General features: G+C 37.5%; 1 protein-coding gene across 1 annotated transcript in view; it reads left to right on the forward strand.

Annotated features, from left to right (window-relative positions):
• Window positions 1–19,539, forward strand: part of ddx6 (DEAD (Asp-Glu-Ala-Asp) box helicase 6) — a 28,435-nt gene that overhangs the window by 5,404 nt on the left and 3,492 nt on the right. Inside the window, exons 2-13 of the mRNA XM_059506083.1 lie at window positions 363–981; window positions 1,074–1,137; window positions 1,226–1,330; window positions 13,273–13,402; window positions 15,216–15,362; window positions 15,463–15,557; window positions 15,646–15,768; window positions 16,288–16,416; window positions 16,538–16,654; window positions 16,851–16,914; window positions 19,104–19,205; window positions 19,319–19,503. Coding sequence (XP_059362066.1) covers window positions 779–981; window positions 1,074–1,137; window positions 1,226–1,330; window positions 13,273–13,402; window positions 15,216–15,362; window positions 15,463–15,557; window positions 15,646–15,768; window positions 16,288–16,416; window positions 16,538–16,654; window positions 16,851–16,914; window positions 19,104–19,205; window positions 19,319–19,494 — 1,455 coding nt within the window. The 5' untranslated portion in view covers window positions 363–778 and the 3' untranslated portion in view covers window positions 19,495–19,503. The remainder of the gene's footprint in view (window positions 1–362; window positions 982–1,073; window positions 1,138–1,225; window positions 1,331–13,272; window positions 13,403–15,215; window positions 15,363–15,462; window positions 15,558–15,645; window positions 15,769–16,287; window positions 16,417–16,537; window positions 16,655–16,850; window positions 16,915–19,103; window positions 19,206–19,318; window positions 19,504–19,539) is intronic.

A 19,539-nucleotide genomic window follows, 5' to 3' on the forward strand; every position in this document is an offset into this window, starting at 1 on the left:
TTTATACTCTAACGACAACATTACACACTAACTAAAGTCTAAAACATGGGATCACGAAGAACGGGACCTTTAATACTAACAGATACAGCTTTTTATTTTTATGTAAATCCTGAAATTCACAAATGTTTTAGGTTTTTCCCCCATTGTTACTTGACTCATATTATGAAATGGAACCCATTAACGACTTTTTCGTATTCTGTATCCTTGGGGTTGTCTGAGAGTTTGGATGCGGGGTCTCTTGGTTTGTAAAGGTTGGGAAACCCCGGTCACATTTAATGGGTATATCAACGTATACTAAAACTGACTCATGGTTGTGTTTGACATTTCATGTTATGTGCTTTATGATGTTCTTTCTCACGCAGGTCGAAAACCTTTGAAATCATTGATGTTGAATAATTGGAGAGAAAGGAATGAACCAAATTGAAAAGACTAACACTGGCTCCCTGGCCCCTGGTCTGTGAAACTTTCCTTTTGCAGAGGAATGATTTACTCATTCACGAAAGGATAATTGAAGCTAATCTTCCTGCTTCGATATCTGTGACCTGTTGCTTGAGAGACACTGACATTTGAGATGTTTCACAAGAGACTTGCAATTTGAGGAACAAGGAACTGGTGAAAAATACCGCTTTAAATTTTTGTGCGCTTTGGACACTGAGATAGCTGTGGGAAGGACAACTTGCAATCTTTTTATTTTTACTTTTTGCAGGCCCATTAATATAAAGTATTATCTCCACTGTTGTTTGTCACTCACTGTTTGAAAGAGAAAACTATTTAAGTCATGAGTACAGCCAGAATGGAGAATCCAGTGATTCTAGGACTATCGAATCAAAATGGCCAAATGCGAGGCTCGGTGAAGCCAGCAGGTGGTCCAGGAGGAGGTGGAGGGGTGTCCCAAACAACACAGCCAGCCCAGGTCAAACCCTCCAGCACAGTCAACAACGGCAACTCCCAGCCTGCACCTACAGCCAACACTATCATCAAGTAAGTCCTTGAGGGAAGTGCAAATAATGCTGCGAGTGCTAATTTAGAATGGTGATGACTGGGATTTGATGCCCCCCTCCTTCTCTTATCAGGCCTGGGGATGACTGGAAGAAGAATCTAAAACTTCCTCCGAAGGATTTGCGCATGAGGACTTCAGTAAGTCCATCTCTAAAACATTATTTGTATGTATCGTCTGATACAGAATTTTTCTCTAACGTGCTGCTTGTGGTCGTGAAATTTACAGGATGTGACGGCGACCAAGGGAAATGAGTTTGAGGATTACTGCCTGAAACGGGAACTGCTTATGGGCATCTTTGAAATGGGCTGGGAGAAACCGTCACCTATACAGGTAAAAGGCAGGGGGAAAAAATTGAAGTTTGATGGAAGATATTTTAGATTTGATTCACTCCTAGCTAAAGAGATGATATGAGATCTGGAGAATTTTTTTTTTTTTTTTAAACCAATTGCAAGCACAAATACCATGTGTTAGGGCCCTATGAAATCACTTGCTGTTTTCCTAAGTTCTAGGGGTGTAATGATTCAAGCTGTAGTCACACTACACTCTGAGCATGCGGAATTCATTGGGACCGCTGCAATGGTTGTGAAATGACATCATGCTCTGCAGCGTCTTTAAAAAAAAACGCATAAATTCAACAAAAACAATATTGCACATACAATGTAAAAATATACAATCTACTCCACTTTCATGCAGCCCTTTTCACACGGGCTTGCATTTCCAGTCTGACACTTGCATGTGTATGAATGGAAGTCAATGGAATGAAAATTGTAGCGTGACCGCGGTTTCACTTGTTTTTCATCAATCTTGAAACATGGATTTTTTTTAATTGTGAATCGTTGATTTTGGCTATTAATTGATCGATTTCAAACTCTTAAGAAACAATTTTTTTTGAGCAGCCAATGTGTGATCTCTCCTTCAGGGCTTAAAGTTCTCCGTCACTGTGCTGGATTTCCAGTCTGCCGCATTTGGCTGTGGAAAAAACTAATGCTATATTTAAAAAAAAAAAAAGAAATATCTTGTTGATTATCACTTTCGAATCCATGAATTCGCCTACCAATGGTATAAGAGAAGCAGCTTTCACTCTCAACCAAACTAACATTACTAGCCAATCAGAATGTTTTGCTTTCGTAAACACGAGATGAGCATAATGTATCCAATTGCAGAGTTGCAGCCCTGATGAATGGAGATGCGTGACAAAAAGCTGCAAGGCGCAGTGGTCAAAGATGTCCATCTAGCGGATATTTACATAGAAAAGCTAATTAAAAAGCAACGGAGCTTTGTAGATAGTTCAGAGTAATCGCATCTCCATAAGAACGATATGATTGCCAGAACAAAATATGTACTGTGTGGCCATCCTTGAAGATATTCTTGTTTGCCGTAACCCGACCGAACCAGTCAATTTAGGACTGACTCAATTTTTTTTTTTTTTTTTGCTTTTAGTCCGACCACCTTGTCAGTTGTACATTTGCGTTAAGACGGACCAATTTATTTTAACTGTTCAAACTAATACAAAAGCAATAAAACAATATTAATTAGATTTTTGTAACTATTGTAAATATATAAATTGCCTAGGCCTACATACAAACGAAGGCTACTTTCTGTCTTAAAAAAAAAAAAAATCGTGACGTTATCGGTTTACACTACTGGTTAGCGGATGTCTCACTATGGCCCGTGCGTTCGCTTCGTCTCATACTCTCATTCACTGTCCGAGTCAACGGTTTGCGCTTGGTAATGATGGCTGAGGCTGCAGTAAACAAAAATGTTTGCGGTCACTGTTCAAAGTCATACGGGTTCGGGCACTATAATACATCTAAAAAATTCATTAACCTGTTAAGTCACCCGTCCCCTCTGTGGGACGCCTACATTTACTTCACTATATTACAATTAAATCTAATCTAATCTTGACAAACTATATATCGTTGGAAAGGTCTAAGACTCCCAAATATATATTTCACCAATGTTTTTTGTTAAAAATTATGTAGAAAAAGTAATCGATTAATTTATTACAAGAGTGCACCCTCAAAAATCTAAATTATAACTGGAGTTTTGACCTTTGTTTAAAAAAAAAAAGACTACTTTGTTGCCTTTTTCTCTATCACATTTTAGAAATCATCAGAAATTATATATCGACTGAAAACTTAAAATCTCAAAATTCATCCTTTTAAAACCCATTTTAAAATCAGACATTGCATTACCATGTAAATGGTACATCAATATCATGTTACAAAATATTTTCATTCATGAATTATAAAAATTTAAGTTTGGATCGTGCACTACAAAGTCAATATTCAAAAATGTGAGTGACAGTTAAGGGGTTAACCTGTTAGCCAGCACCAGAACACAGGCGTCCTGAATGACCCTAAATTCGCATGAGTCAGTGTTTACGAATAGATTAAATGAAACGGGACAAATTTAATTTTGACTAAATATGTTTTATTATAAAGATCTAAGCCTCAAGCATCGATGACGGATCGCTGTTTTTCAATGGAAAGCTTATAAAGACCGTATTTGCTACATTTGTGTAAGGAGTACACATAAAAACATGAACATTAGAAACGCTGTACAAACCAGATCCGTCGTCATAACGAGTCATAAACACGTCCACAGCTGCAAGTCCCGGTTTAGTTAGGTAAGGCTCCACTGAACGACATCTCATGGAGCATGTTTAGTCCAACTAAGCAATAACGTTGTAATATGGATCATAATTCCCTTGTTTACGTTTCAGTTCTTCAGCGACAACTGTTTGCGTCCATTATGGAATAACTCACGGTAGGAAACTGCGTCTTGGTAGTAAAAAAAGGCATGGTTTTGCAGCGTACAGTGTCACAAACAGAATGAGACAATCCACCAGGAAAAAGAATGAAAGATATGCAAAAGCTGGTATATTTGAATTTTGGCGCTCGTTCATGACTGCTCATGATGCGCGCTGTGATGCACCTGTCAGCTGATGGAGGCGGAACTTGTAGCGATCGCCTTTTTTTTTTTTTTTTTTTTTTTTTTCAAACAGTTTTTATATATGTGAGTGTGTTTTGTTGACTGAGCGTATCTGCATGATTACCTTCTGTTTTAGTGCAAATCAGCTCGCTATTACTGTATGTTCACGGCTATCAAAGTGAATGCGTCTGTATGAATAGAGAGAGTGGATTTACTTTATGGTGCATTTGTGTTATTACCATCTGTATACCGTATTTTCCGTACTATAAGTCGCACTTTTTTTTTTCATAGTTTGGCTGGTCCTGCGACTTAGTCAGGTGCGACTTATTTATCAAAATTAATTTGACCTGAACCAAGAGAAAACATTAGTCTACAGCCACGAGAGGGCGCTCAACTCCCTCCCGCGGCTGTAGATGGTAATGTTTTCTCTTGGTTCTAAATAAATGCGATTTATAGTCCAGTGCAACTTTTTTTCCTCATGACGTATTTTTGGACTTATACTCAGGTGCGACTTATAGTCCAAAAAATACGGTTAGTGGCCATCAGCACTTATTTGCATCGTAATTCATTGTAAATGCTGCATTTCTAGCAATCTCAGGATGTTCTGTAATTGGCAAACAAAGTTAAATCTTTTTTATTCTTATTTTTCTTACTCTAATTATTATTCTTGTATTTTTCTAGTGCTCAAATAAATCACTTATGATGTCTAAGTTTCTGTCTAGTGTTTTATAATTGAAAAAAAACAATGCAGTGGTATGTTTACTGACTAAATAGTTTGTAGAAGCCTTCCATACTGTTGGTAAATATATATTTTTTTTATATTTGGGGGGGTGGGAGGTTTAGACAGTCTCATAAAAATATTTGCAGGAGTGTCATTTTTCATGATATCATTCAGATTTGAAATAGAAACTCATGAGACATGTGACTTTCAACCCATTACTTTTCTAGATCACTTCAGGACTCATTTCATGTATTTTTATATCAAATAAAAAAATATTTAAGTGTAGTAAAAAAAAAAATTCAAGGCACTTCAGTGTCTATAACTTTTTAATATTTTTGAGCATTATCAAATCTGGATAATAAAAAGTAAAGCCCAAAGGATCTTCTTTCCAAAGACACCAAAATTATGTTTGTAACACACTGAAGTAGGAAACTGTTACAATAAGTTAGGTAAAGCACTTTCAGCTGTGAGTCCCATAATGGGGGATGCTGGCTAACCGGTTAAGCAAATACACTTTCAAATGTAGCTTGATTCTAATTATACTCCTAATTATATTTTAAGATGTATCCTGTTCTTGTAAGCATTCTAGGTAGTTTGTGTTTCTGGTGTAGAGCCAAACTCTTTCTGTCTTAACTTAGATGTTAAATCCATATACGAGATGCATATCTGAGGAAAAATGCGTTGTTGGTCGGCACCACCTAGCGTGCATGCACGAATTGTCAGCAGAAGGGAAACAATTGTTTTGTTTTCAGTGTTAGAGCACCATTCGTCAGCGATTTGCCTCTCTTTTCTTATCGCGCTCTAGGGCTGGGCGATATGGAGCAAAAAATATATCTCTATATATTTTGCTGTATCTCGATATATGATATATATCTCTATCTTTACAGGAAAAAATAACCCGCCAAAAACTACTGCAAAAACAAATATGCCAAATACTACGTTTAGTGCCCTATGAAATGTTTTTTTTTCTTCACCATATGTTTTGTTACCTAATTCTGTGTTTTAGCATGTGTAATTATTTAAATGCATAAAAACAATTTAATTAATAAATTCTTAAAATAGCCTTATGTGAAATGTTTTTTTCCTTTCAGAAATTCAGTGTATTTACATTTTTCTGGTTATCAAATGAAGGCATAAAACATTCATTTAGTTTTTCTTTTATTTAAAATTAAGCAAACTTTATTTTTTGGTAAACAAAGGGGATTTACTATTAAAAATAAAACATTGTTGTGAGATTATTCCTTAAATTATGTTAGTTTCATTTTAGTAGTAGTAGTAGTGGGCTATGTACATTCTGCTGAACAATAGTAATAGTTTTCTGGCAAATACTTTGACTGGTTTACCTTTTACAGTTCTGTGCATGTGATACTACAGTCTATGATGTGATATGAGCTAGTTTTACTCAAATCAAACGGTCAGATGCTCATGAAGTGACAGCCTCAGTGCAGTTCTGGAGATGTTGTTAATGTGTTCACGTCTTTATTGAGTGAGAGGAAAGACGCTGAAATCAGCGCGAGCGTCACGCGCGCTTCCGTGTGTTTAATGAATGAAGACGCGCTTCTGTGCCATTCATTTACACAGACACGCAGATCATGCAGGATTCATATTTAAATAGACTTTTCTGGGTTAATATTTGCAGATATTAGTCCATATCGCGATTTGATGTAAGTGCATGACCTACTTGATTAATTCATTCAAAATTTGACAAATTCTGTGACATTCCGCGTTAAACTGTAAATTCCGTTTTTATGACTGGATTCCGCAATTGCGTCCGCTTTCTCTGCATCGCGGAAATCATAGGGCCCTACAGTAGACATCTGCCTGCTGTTCGCCCTACGCCTTAAGTTCCTTTCACACTGGACGTGATTTTGATGCGCGAATTCGCGCAATGGTTTTATTTTTTGATCAGCTGTTTGTGTAATGAGTGCTTTCACACCGAACGCGAATGTGCTGAGGCGAAAAAACGACTTTTATTTTTTTCGCTTCGATGTCGATTTTTTTTTTTACTTTTGAGGCGACCAAAAAGGCTTCAGCCAATCACATACAAGGAAACAAAGGTGACGTCACAGCAAAAATGACGGCTCTTTTGATTACTTGTGTGTGTGTTCTATGGGCTGATGTTTTTAAGAGGACAGCTCACCTTAAGCAGACTGCCAGACGCTGCTCCGGATCAATTGATTCCCTGAAGTTTGTGGTTTGTCTCGTCAGATGCGGTGCCACTATCTGAAGGAGCTCCTCGAATTGTCCCACAGACATCCGAAAGTAAGTGCGGAACTGGCCATGATAAAGTTTTAGCTCCTGTACAAGATTGGCATGCTCCCCTTCAGACTCTCTGTTCTTTAGGACTGGGTGCACCCAAAACCTTCTTTTCTGTCTTTTAAAGAAAATGAAAAGCTCGTCTTCACTGCATGATGATGTTGAAGTGTCCATTTTCTCAACTGTCGGCGCAAAAGTTTTGGAATGTTGAAGCTCTCTGAACGTCACATACATCGCAAATTCGCGTCGCGGCTGATGTGAATGGTTTTGACGCGAACTATTCGCTTTTTCGTTACACATCCGGTGTGAAAGGGCCTTTAAAACCGAAGTATCTCCATTATAATTGAGCCAGTTGTCCATTTTATTTTATTTTATATTTATTTTACTTTTTTATTTTTATTTTTTTAGACGTTCTGTACACGCGAGGGGAGGGGGGACAAAATCTAGGAGGCGGCACAGCACAGAGAAGGCAAACAAACAAAGTGGCGGAATCAGAATTAAATTAAGTTAAAGCCTTTTGGAAAATCTATTTGTGGCAGTCAGTTTTGATATTGTGGCAGGTGCCACAATGTATGGTAAACACTGTAAATTCATGTTCATTGGACTGCTGAGAGATCGCATTTGTAAAATTGCTGTTTTTTAGTTGTTTTTTTGGGTCAAATAAACTGTGCTCGATCTTCATGTGATTGTTTAACTTTATATACATTTTCTGCCTCTCTTAAATTATCTGATCATTCTTCATGCATTTTAATACTGAATCATGCAGTGAAAGAATGCACAGGTGCACTAGTCTAACATAAGTTCTTTACATGGGCCTAATATACGTGAGCACTGTAGGAGTTTTTTTTTTTTTTTTTGCAATATAATTATTAGTCAAATCGCGCATCGTTAAAAGAACAATTACAATATTGCAAAATATATATCACACCCCTATAACCAAGGCTATATCACAAATTAAGACACTTATTATTGGTTTTGGTATTGACATTTTAAAGTTCTCACGATTCGATCCACTTTGTGAAATTGAAACCCCATAATAATATAAAGGTGCTGGTCATATAATTAGAATATAATAAAGTTGCTTTATTCTCAAATTCCATTCAAAAAGTGAAACTTTTTATTATATTCATTCATTAAACACAGACGGATTTATTTCAAATGTTTCTTTAATTGATTATTATAACTGACAACTTAGGAAAATCCCAAATTCCGTATCTCAGAAAATTTGTATATAACTTAAGACCAATACAAAAATTTATAAAAATTATATTTTTAGAAATATTAGCCAACTGAAAAGTATGAATGAAAAGTATGAGCATGTACAGCACTCAATACGTAGTTCAGGCTCCTTTTGTCTGAATTACTGCAGCAATGCTGCGTGGCATGGAGTCGATCAGACTGTGGCACTGCTCAGGTGTTATGAGAGCCCAGGTTGCTCTGATAGTGGCCTTCAGCTCTTCTGCATTGTTGGGTCTGACACATTGCATCTTCCTCTTACCAATACCCCATAGAAAATCTATGGTCATGCAAGTTTGTTGGCCAATTAAGAACAGGGATAACATGGTCCTTAAACCAGGTACTGGTAGCTTTGGCACTGTGTGCAGGTGCCAAGTCCTGTTGGAAAATGAAATCTGCAGCTCCATAAAGTTGGTCAGCAGCAGGAAACATGAAGTGCTCTAAAACTTCCTGGTATATGGCTGCATTGACCTTCGACATCAGAAAGCACAGTGGACCAACACCAGCAGATGACATAGCACCCCAAACCATCACTGACTGTGGAAACTTTACACTGGACCTCAAGTAACGTGGATTGTGCGCCTCTCCTCTCTTCCTCCAGACTCTGGGACCCTGATATCCAAAGGAAATGCTAAATTTACTTTCATCAGAGAACATAACTTTGGACCACTCGGCAGCAGTACAGTCCTTTTTGAAGCGAGACTCTTCTGACACTGTCTGTTGTTCAAGAGTGGCTTGACACCAGGAATGCGACAGCTGAAACCCATGTCTTGCATACATCTGTGCGTAGTGGTTCTTAAAGCGCTGACTCCAGCTGCAGTCCACTCTTTGTGAATCTCCCGCACATTTTTGAATGGATTTTGTTTCACAATCCTCTCCAGAGTGCGGTTATGCCCATTGCTTGTACACTTTATTTTTTTCTACCACATCTTTTCCTTCCCTTCGCCTCTCTATCTTAATGTGCTTGGACACAGAGCTCTGTGAACAGCCAGCCTTTTTTGCAATGACCTTTTGTGTCTTGCCCTCCTTGTGCAAGTTGTCAATGGTCGTCTTTTGAACAACTGTCAAGTCGGCAGTCTTCCCCATGATTGTGTAGCCTACAGAACTAGATTGAGAGACCGTTTAAAGGCTTTGCAGGTGTTTTGAGTTAATTAGCTGATTAGAGTGTGGCACCAGGTGTCTTCAATATTGAACCTTTTTACAATATCTAATTTTCTGAGATAATGATTTTGGGATTTTCCTTAGTTGTCAGTTATAAACCTCAAAATGAAAAGAAATAAACATTTGAAATATATCAGTCTGTGTGTAATGAATGAATGTAATATACAAGTTTCACTTTTTGAATTGAATTGGTGAAATCAACTTTTTGATGATTCTAATATGACCAGCACCTGTACAAAAATAGCACTTGCATTTTATTCCTCTTGTGGGTTTTGATTGCTTCCATTTTCCTTATTTGTAAGTCGCTTTGGATAAATTTAAATGTAAATGACAAAACTAAATTGAGATTTTAAAACAATGCCCAAATCAAACAACATTATCTTCATATAAACAAAATAAGGCTTTGTTTGTGCTATTTATTTAAAATTAGAGACAACCACAGCATCAATCATTATCCAAACAAAGATGCTGCATACATGCAACATGAGCAGTTTTTAATCTAAATTAGATTTGAAGCTTGAAGCAAAAGCAATGTTTTGACTTCAGTTTTGTGAAACGATACAAAAATATCTGCATGAAATGGCGGACAAGCTGAACGAGATGCATATTCACTCTCTGCCAGCAGGTGGGGTGTAAAGCTTTTCCTTGGTTTCTGCTGTAAATGAAGCTGAGCTGCACTTATGATTTGAATTGATTTTCAACCCGCTCATAGTTTGTTACATCCCTAGTGGATGCGTCTGTTTGCAGGTTTCATATGAGTAACATGATCGGAGAATGTTTTTAATTTGAATTGGTTTATTTGAAAGTAGACATTTCGTGCTCTATAGACAACCCTAAATCACTCGCATATGCAACTAAATCTAAATGTGTATGAGTAAATGTGTAATATTAGCCAATGGCTAATACATTCTCAGATTTTACTTGCCAGTGTGTGAGTTGGAGGCTAAGTATATACCTATATTTGACAACGTAAACTCTGGTGTGAATCGCACTACTTGCCCTCGCTTTCTCACACAAACAAAGAAAGCGAGCAAGAGTCTTGCATAACATTGTAGAATTGACGCGCTACATGTAAACTATGCTTTATTTTCCTCTCAAAATAAATGATAAAAGTTCCTTTGGAATTATTCAGCTTTTAAGAACTACCTTTTCTTTGGTAGTGGGTGGAATTTAAGTGCAAAGGACAATCTTATTGGCTGGTGCTCACCTATTATCGTCCCCATTTTGATTTCAGCAAATCAGTTTGAGTGAATTCACATATGATTAATATTAATGAATCCAGCAGCTCGTTAATCCTTAGTGCCTTTATTGTTTTATAATTTGTATTATCTTGTATTGTTCGTTTTTCCCATTTGTTTTGCAGAAAGACTGAATGACCAAAAAGTACCACCACCAGTCCTAAGCTCAGTTAAAATTATTAATATGCATTCATTCATGGTTACCAAGTTTAAAATCTATTTACCGAAGTTATAGAATTAAATATTTGATTATTATATCAAAATGCTTGACTGACTGATGTTAAGTGTACTTTCAGATATTTAAAAAGCGGTGCCATTTTACAAACATTATATACGTTTAAGTCTGGCGAGTAAACTAAATTACTAGCCAATGGTGTTTTAATTGCCAAGGTGTCCGTAGAGGGTTGATTGTAAATTTTTTCTTACAGAAAGGAAAAAATAACTGAGTTTGAGTTTTCTCCAAGTTCACAGGTGGAGATGGCATCCTATTTGCTATCATTATTTTACAAAAGCGCAATGTTTTGTTATTGTGAGTGCACACAAAATGAATTTGGAGTCTTTATCTGTATGTGTGAAAATGAGGGCGTATTTTAAGAGCAGGTCATCTGTACTGCAGTGAGCACCAGAGGTGGGGGTCTCGAGTCACAAATTTATAGACTTGCTTGACTAAATAATGACTTGACTTGGACTTGATCCAGTGATTTGAGACTTGACTTTGCCTTCATTACTTGGCAGGACTTGACTTTATGAAATCTCATTATTGTGAATCATTGCAACACAATTTTGTAAACAAAATGAAAGCCACTGAACCAGCGGCAGAAGTGAAACAGAGTCTACGCAGTAAACGATATTGCGTGAGCACTGGAACACAACGTACCAAATACAGGGAGCAAGGAATTCTTCGGAGTTGTTTTGATAAACACTTCAAAACTATATGCATTTGCTGTATGTATTTACAAAGCCAGGATATCGGCACTTCGAAAAGGAAAGGTGTTTGTTAGTTAAAAACCGCATTGGTGTTAAAATGCAGCTTACGTCTGTCGTTAAACTAAAGTGATAAATTATTAATCCATTTGTAACTAACAATGTCAAGCTTTAAATTCACTGGCATTTGCCTCTCAAAACAGTGCTTTAGTGTCGAGCTTCACTATTAGTAAATCAATGTGAAATTGTACCACGGAAATCAAGTGTTTTATCGATTAGTGAGGTTTCTCTTCCACCCAAAATCCGATGTTGTAAAAAAAATGGCCCTAGTATGAGACTTTATTTATAACATACGATTTTTAGTTCATTTAATTTTCAGCGCAGCTGCCAACAGTTCCGTTCACCCCACAGCTACGTGCATCTTTAAGCAACACACTGAATACTGAACAAATCCAGGGATTTGAATGAAACGGTTGAGTGATTCAGTGGAACATTCTTGCTTGTTCATGAATGAATCAACTAGATCACAGAAGCGTTCATTGAACTTATTCTATAAAGCAGTGATTTGCAACCACTTATTGGTGGAATTAAAGTCATGGAGTAGGCCTATCATTTCATATTTCTATATTCCATTTTTTTAATTAAGTTCCAACAGAAAACAAAATAAAAAGCTAAGCCAGAACGACAAAAGGCTTCTTGTTTTGAGCCATGACAATAGTTTAAGAAAAATGTAGGCAATCATGCAGTCAAAGAAACAGTCCAAATAGGTCACCTATATCTGAAAGCTTTATATAATTATTTTTTGGGTCCATTTTATTTCTGATATTTGACGCTGATATTTGAACTTGATAGTCTGCATAATTTAAATTGAATGGCATGTTTTGTTACACTGAAATTCTTTAGCATGCTCTCAGACAGAATCCCTGTCTTTGCTGGAGATATTTAGTACAACATAACCTTCAAACATCTGTTAAATATTACGTGTCTCAATGGATGGTCAAACTCATAATAAATTTGAGCTACATATTTGTATCTTGTATTTTTATCAATATTTATTTATTAAATTGGTCTTAGTGGTATAGAAATTAGTATTTAGTCTATATTCAAAATGTTAAAACATTATTTAAAATGTATAATTAAAGTTAATTTCTGAGGGAAAAATGTATGTGGTTGTCTGGTAATATGCTTGTACTGTGGCTTGACACCTTTGGCAAGCACTGCTGTTAAGCTCTCACACTCGTACAGCGCACGTTTCTCTAGGTTAACATTTGATTGAGCGGCCATGTAAACTTTTTGCTACTTACAATCAAGCTCCCTGCGACTGGTCAATTCTAGTCAAATGAAAGTTTCACTACTTATTTTTGTGCAAGGTGGTGCAGTTACCAGGTTACTGTTAAAATTTAAAACATGGAAGAAACTGTTAAGTTAAAATGTAACTTTTTTTTTTTTTTGACTGGTTGTGTAGTTCCTGTGTATCTTACCGTAGTTCTTGTCAAGTGAAATGCTTGTAAAGTGAATTCTCAGAGGCTCTGGAGAGGAAGTTCATGAATATCCTCATAGTGATACAACCGGTGCTGAAAAAACCATAATCGTCACGCATGCTTGAGCATGTGTATTAGACAAAACCACGACACCCATTCACACAGATGCACTTCATATTTAAAGAGCTGTCTCCTAAATCATAGTCAAAGTCTATGAATTCTGATCATTATTTAAACTGTCACTTTAACTAAATTGCAATGTACAGATTGCATTTAATCGGACCCATCTGCTCATTACTGTGTTCTCACTCATTCCTGCAGGAGGAGAGCATTCCCATTGCGTTGTCTGGGAGGGACATTCTGGCCAGAGCCAAGAATGGCACGGGAAAAAGTGGCGCCTACCTCATTCCCTTACTTGAACGCATTGACCTGAAGAAAGACAGCATACAAGGTCTGTAACTGTCTTAGTTTTGGCATTTTTACAAGATGTTAGGTTTCACGATTATAGGCTTTATACAGGGCACCAGACTGTGACCAAATGGTCGCATTTTGCAACCATGTTTTTTAGTTTGCAACTAAATTTTGTTAGTGGTTGCACTTGCGCTCCAGTGTTTAACTCTTAAGCGCTGCCATTTGTTGCATATGTGAAACCTCAAACGAAAGTGAAAGCATAATGAAACCGCGCTACCCGTTTCAACTACGTAGTGCTTTGAGCGTAGAGCATGGTTTATATAGGTACGTGCAGCAAAAATTACGCAAATACAGGGCTTCAGGTTCTCTGGGACTGTGCTGGATCTCCGGTGTGCAGCGTTTGCCTGCGGAAAAATTAATCTAATAATCCATACAAAAAAAGTTCAGGCTCAGGATTTTTTGGGAGGGATTTAACCCCTGATAATATTGAGGAAACGATGGATGGTTTTCATGCTAAAGTAAGACCGCTTCTTAAACCAAAGGTGAATATGTTGGTGTTCTTGTGGGGGGAAAAAACTTTCAAGCACTGTCCCTGACATCAAGTTTAGTTTTACTTTGTTTTCATTTGCGTTATCTTTGCAGTTTACCTCACATTATGCCATGGAGGCTCTTTTATAAAAAAAATAAAGTATTTGATTCCCCCTTGTTTGCTTAACATTCTGTAATGTATTTTTAGTCCATATATAATACAGCATGTGGTGTATGCCATGCCTCATCTTTGTAATTTTTGTTAAAGGCACAATATGTAAGATTTTATTAAAATATCCAAAACCACTAGAACAGTGTTTTACATTTTGCTGACTTGTACTTTCATTACCCCAAATGTTTTAAAGAATGTTAAAATCCAGAGCTATTAAGCAATTTTAACTGGTGACATGGACCATGTCATAGTGTCATTGTCACCTGCCAGTGATGTCATAAACCCCTTGATTTCTGGTTTGGTTTTGTAGAAGACACATGGAAACACCAAAGACGCTTTATGCATTTTAATAGACCGGCGATGACTGCACAGTAGCATTATAACAGAACTCTCAGAAGTATCTAGTATAATAAAACTGCTCTGCCCCCCCCTTTCAGCTTCACCCTGCTTTGTTCTACTATGTTAAATCATTAGCTCATTTATGAACATGATTTCTGTCCGAGTCCCTTTGGATTGCATTGGCTGTGAGGATGAAGATGAAAACTCCCATGATTCCACACTCAATCACGGTGTCATCAAGCTGCGTTACCTGGTCTTTTTTTTTTTTTTTTATATGCGACCTCTAGATGCGGAAAAATTACATTGTGCCTTTAAATGTTTTGTAAACTTGTTTGTCATTGTATCTTTTATTGTTGTGCTCTTAAATTAATAACAGTTAATCTATTTTTTGTTTTAGTCTTAAAAAGTGAAAGTTATAGATGGAAGCAAAACAGACAATTATCTTTTCTTGTAAAACGTGACCAGATCGAAAATTCAAAAGTAAAGGCATCCGAAGCCTGTTGCTTACAAACATTGCAAAAGAGTAACTCCCGTTTGCAAAATTCAAATCACAAATAATACTAAATGAAAAAGAACAGGTTGAATGTTAAACTTTCATTTCCATATAACTTTTGATAAAAGTTCATCAGCATGCATTGGCCAATGCCATGTTGTTGCAAAAAAATAATAGCGACCAAATCATGTGCTCATGCAACCAACTGAGAAAGTTAGTCGCAAAAAGCGTCCATTAGGAAAACTGAGTCTGGAGCCCTGTTTATACATGATTTATCGAATTGCTTTGAAGTGACACCATGCTTTTAAATGTTTTCTGCAGCGTTGGTTATTGTGCCCACTAGAGAACTGGCTCTACAAGTGAGCCAAATATGCATTCAGGTCAGCAAACACATGGGTGGGGTCAAGGTCATGGCAACTACTGGTGGAACCAACCTCCGTGATGACATCATGAGACTTGACGAAACGGGTAAGTTTTCATAATCTGGTGGAATTTTTTTTTTTTATGGATTTGAACTGCTTGACATATACACTTTTGTAAACATTGGATTGAACTTTGCCCTGTGTAGTGCATGTTGTCATTGCCACTCCAGGAAGAATTTTGGACCTCATCAAAAAGGGAGTGGCCAAAGTCAATCAAGTACAGATGATCGTGTTGGATGAGGTATGTGAATAAGAGCTTTTAACTAACTGACTTCATTGTCATACCGTAATTCTCATATCTCTTGTGTTTTGTCCATGTTACCGAGTAGGCAGATAAGCTCTTGTCACAGGACTTTGTACAGATGATGGAGGAGATTCTGAGCTATATGGCCAAACAAAGGCAAATTTTGCTGTACTCTGCCACCTTCCCACTGAGTGTGCAGAAGTTTATGGTAAGACCACTGATTTCTAAACACAAGATGGATTTTTTTTTTTTTTTTTTTTTTTTTTGAAGTATGCATTTTTTATTTTAATTTAACTGGGCATGCCACTAACTAGTTACCAACTTGGTAGCAGTTAACACATGCAAAGTTATGATTTGCTGTTCATTAATGTTTTTCATTAAAATACTGTCATTAATCTGTTTGGCAAAAGTCATAATCACTATTTTTATCAAGATTTTTAAACCTTGTTAGTAATTTGCTTTTTTTGAGTGAATTTTGTTGAGCTTTATCGTACAGATTTATCACTTGAAATATTTCAAGTAATGTATCATGACTATAAACTACACGTTTAAGGAAGGCTAGAAACATGTCGCTCTAGAGGAGGGGGAGCTATGAGTTCATAACAAAAAGAAACAAAAGCATCATTGCAGTTTTTTTTTCTTTTATAGTAGTTACAAAGCCAAAATAAAATTTTATTTTCATTGTTCTTGTTCAGAAAGCATTAATTTACACCGTTTTTTTTAACAGAACTCCCATCTGCAGAAGCCCTATGAGATAAACCTGATGGAGGAGCTGACCCTGAAGGGGGTTACCCAATATTACGCCTATGTAACTGAAAGGCAGAAAGTCCATTGCCTTAATACTCTGTTCTCCAGGGTGAAAACCTTATGATCCTTGTGCATCCCACACTCGAAGATCTTAAAATTAGCATCACTCTCCTCCTGACTGTTGGGAGAACATGTAAACATCCCTTTTAATGTTTGTTTTTGTTTTTCAGCTCCAGATCAATCAGTCTATAATCTTCTGCAATTCATCACAGCGAGTGGAACTCCTGGCAAAGAAGATCTCTCAGCTTGGATACTCCTGTTTCTACATTCACGCCAAGATGAGACAGGTGGGAATATAGAGGGCGTGTGGTGTTACCGCACTGCTGTTGGCAGACTTTTGAAATTGTGCAAGTGTTTATGTAATGAATTCTGAAGGATGTGCAAGATTTATATTTGGATTAGTTTGGCTTTATAAACCAGCCATACTGTTGACGTTGTGAATTCTTTAATGTCATGCTAATACAAGTTTTAATTTTCCTTTAGGAACACCGAAACCGTGTGTTCCATGATTTCAGAAATGGCTTATGTCGAAATCTCGTCTGCACTGGTAAGTACATTTGAAAATCTGGATGTTTAACCTCTTTGCGGTCAAGGATCGGCGACGGCCCCAGATTATTGTTTCACTTTCACAGCACATTAAACTGCACTTCCGTGTTGATATCTGACAACCACACAGATACACATCTGTACCCACGAAATATCCAAATAAACGCACTATTACGATAGTAATGGTTGGTTTGTGATTTGGGGCATGTGTATAATAATATTGAATATGTACATCTGAAATACTAACTTGTGAAGCGACGTAAAAGGCTATAAATAGCATATTTTTACAACCGTAAACGACCAAATTCCATCCGTGATCGCAAAAGGAAGTTATTACAAACACTCGTTCGGGGTTTAAAGGGAGTTCTGAGAGTGTACTAATAATTTCATAAATAGTCTGATGTAGCTTGATGCTAACGTTAGCAGGTGCAGTTCTTCATAATGCATTTTTTCATGATTCACGTAAAGGCGGGCGTACACGGTGCGAATTCGGATGGTCGGAAGATCGTATGTCCACGCACACGGCACGAGTGAGTTTATCTGAAAATCGTACGGACGAGATGATATACGACATGATTTTACAACCTGCGAATTCCAGAAGCAATCGCACGAAGTTGATAGACGCGTTCGACTTGAAGCACCGCTGCACGCACAGAAGGTATGACATTAAAGTACCGCGAGAGCGCTAAGAGAGCACACATATCCAATGCATTCGAATCGCTCTCGCGGTACTTTGATGCCATACAGGTGATGTCATTCTGTGCAGCGCTGCTTCAAGTCGAACGCGCCTAATATAACTGCTCTCCCTCTCCCATAACTGCATATACAATATTGATACAAGCCGTGACTGTTTCCTACACGTACATGTTATTTTTCAGCAATAGGAAACCGGGACGTTTGGTCACCCTGTGTGTGTTCTTGTAGGTTTATAAATATCTGAAATAGGTATTACAATGTAAACATGGTTTGTGAGGACAATTCCTGTGCCCTCGTAAACCAAATGGCTTTAAAAAAATACTATACGGTGTTTAATAGAAATTTTAAACATGCATTTTCCGTAATGGATAGAGGTTGTGTATGGGGATATACAGTATAGAATACCGTTACGTCTATGGAGAGTCCCTGTAAACTACATAATGCGTGTGTGAGAGAGAGAGCGCGCGAGAGAGAGAGAACTAAAAAGCATGGTACACGTTGCTAGAAACATCATACAGCGCTCGCTGTTCCTGTCAGACTTCAGCGAGTTTATCCTCCTGGTCAATAGTCCACATTCGCCGTGGCGCTGCCCTGTTCGTGTTTCTTCTTCTGTGGTTTTCCTAGTTCGTGATTGGTCAACTTCAGATAAATCAACAAATCGGCTCGTTCAACCGCACACAAGTCACGAATTCAAACTGACAAACTTTTTAGACATGTTTAAAAATGATCGGGAGGTCGGGAAGTGCTCGTAAGCCACTCTGCTCGGCTCGTAATTCATAGCAAATGATACGAGCCGCGACCATACGAGCATACGCAATTTCCACACGATTGAAAAAAATCGCATGCGAACTCGTACGACAGCAAAAATCGCACCGTGTACGCCCGCCTTAAGGTCGTAAGAAAGAGTTTTGTTTTTTTTTATAATAAGGCTTTTAATAAAATTGGAGTAAATGTATACCGAGAAGCGAGATTGCAGCTGTGTGGCTTTGTAAACCTTGAAATACCACGACAAAGGCTAATAAAGGCGGAATAAAAACAAAAGAATAATGATAAAATAATGCGGATAATGTGTCCTACCTGGCAGAAGTGTGAGAGACCCATTTCGTGAGAACAAAAGAATCATGAATGCGGGAGTATTCATAGCCAAAAACACAAAGCACACAAGCATGTTTACATGTGAGTTCTTACGGAGATGACAAGTGCCATAAATCAATCAGATTAGCCTTCTCTAAAAACACACAAAATTAAGTTTTACAGATTATATTATGAAATTTCAAATGAAGCATTGGTAGACTTGTGGCTTAAGCTACATGGTTTCTAAACTCGTATCGTACATCAAAAACTTTTTTTTAATACTTAAAAAAATAAATAAATAATTGTCTCCATGCCGAAAATGGGGGGTGTCTGGTAAGGGGTTAATTTATGATAAACGCATAAAAGTTATTAAAACCAGAAGTTGCTTTGGCTTTAACAACTCTGTTTTGACCCGTTTAGATCTCTTCACAAGAGGAATTGATATACAAGCTGTGAATGTGGTGATCAACTTTGATTTCCCCAAACTTGGGGAGACGTACCTCCATCGCATTGGCAGATCTGGTGAGTAGGGTTTTGTTCGGTTTCCGCTCCGAGATCAAGTAATGTATTTATTATGTCACTGTTTGGCAAGTGAAATAGTAGTTGTGTTCAGTGACATTGGCCTTTCCCCACAGGCCGGTTTGGTCACTTGGGTCTCGCCATCAACTTGATCACGTATGATGACCGCTTTAACCTGAAAGGTATTGAAGAACAGCTGGGTACTGAAATCAAGCCCATTCCCAGCAGTATTGATAAGAGTCTATATGTGGCGGAGTACCACAGTGAGAGTGGAGAGGAGGTTAAACTGTGAGCAGGAGAGGTGAGTTCAATGTTCAGTCACTCTAGAGCTTACAAT

This window comes from Carassius carassius, chromosome 23, assembly GCF_963082965.1.
Source record: "Carassius carassius chromosome 23, fCarCar2.1, whole genome shotgun sequence".
NCBI lineage: Eukaryota > Metazoa > Chordata > Actinopteri > Cypriniformes > Cyprinidae > Carassius > Carassius carassius.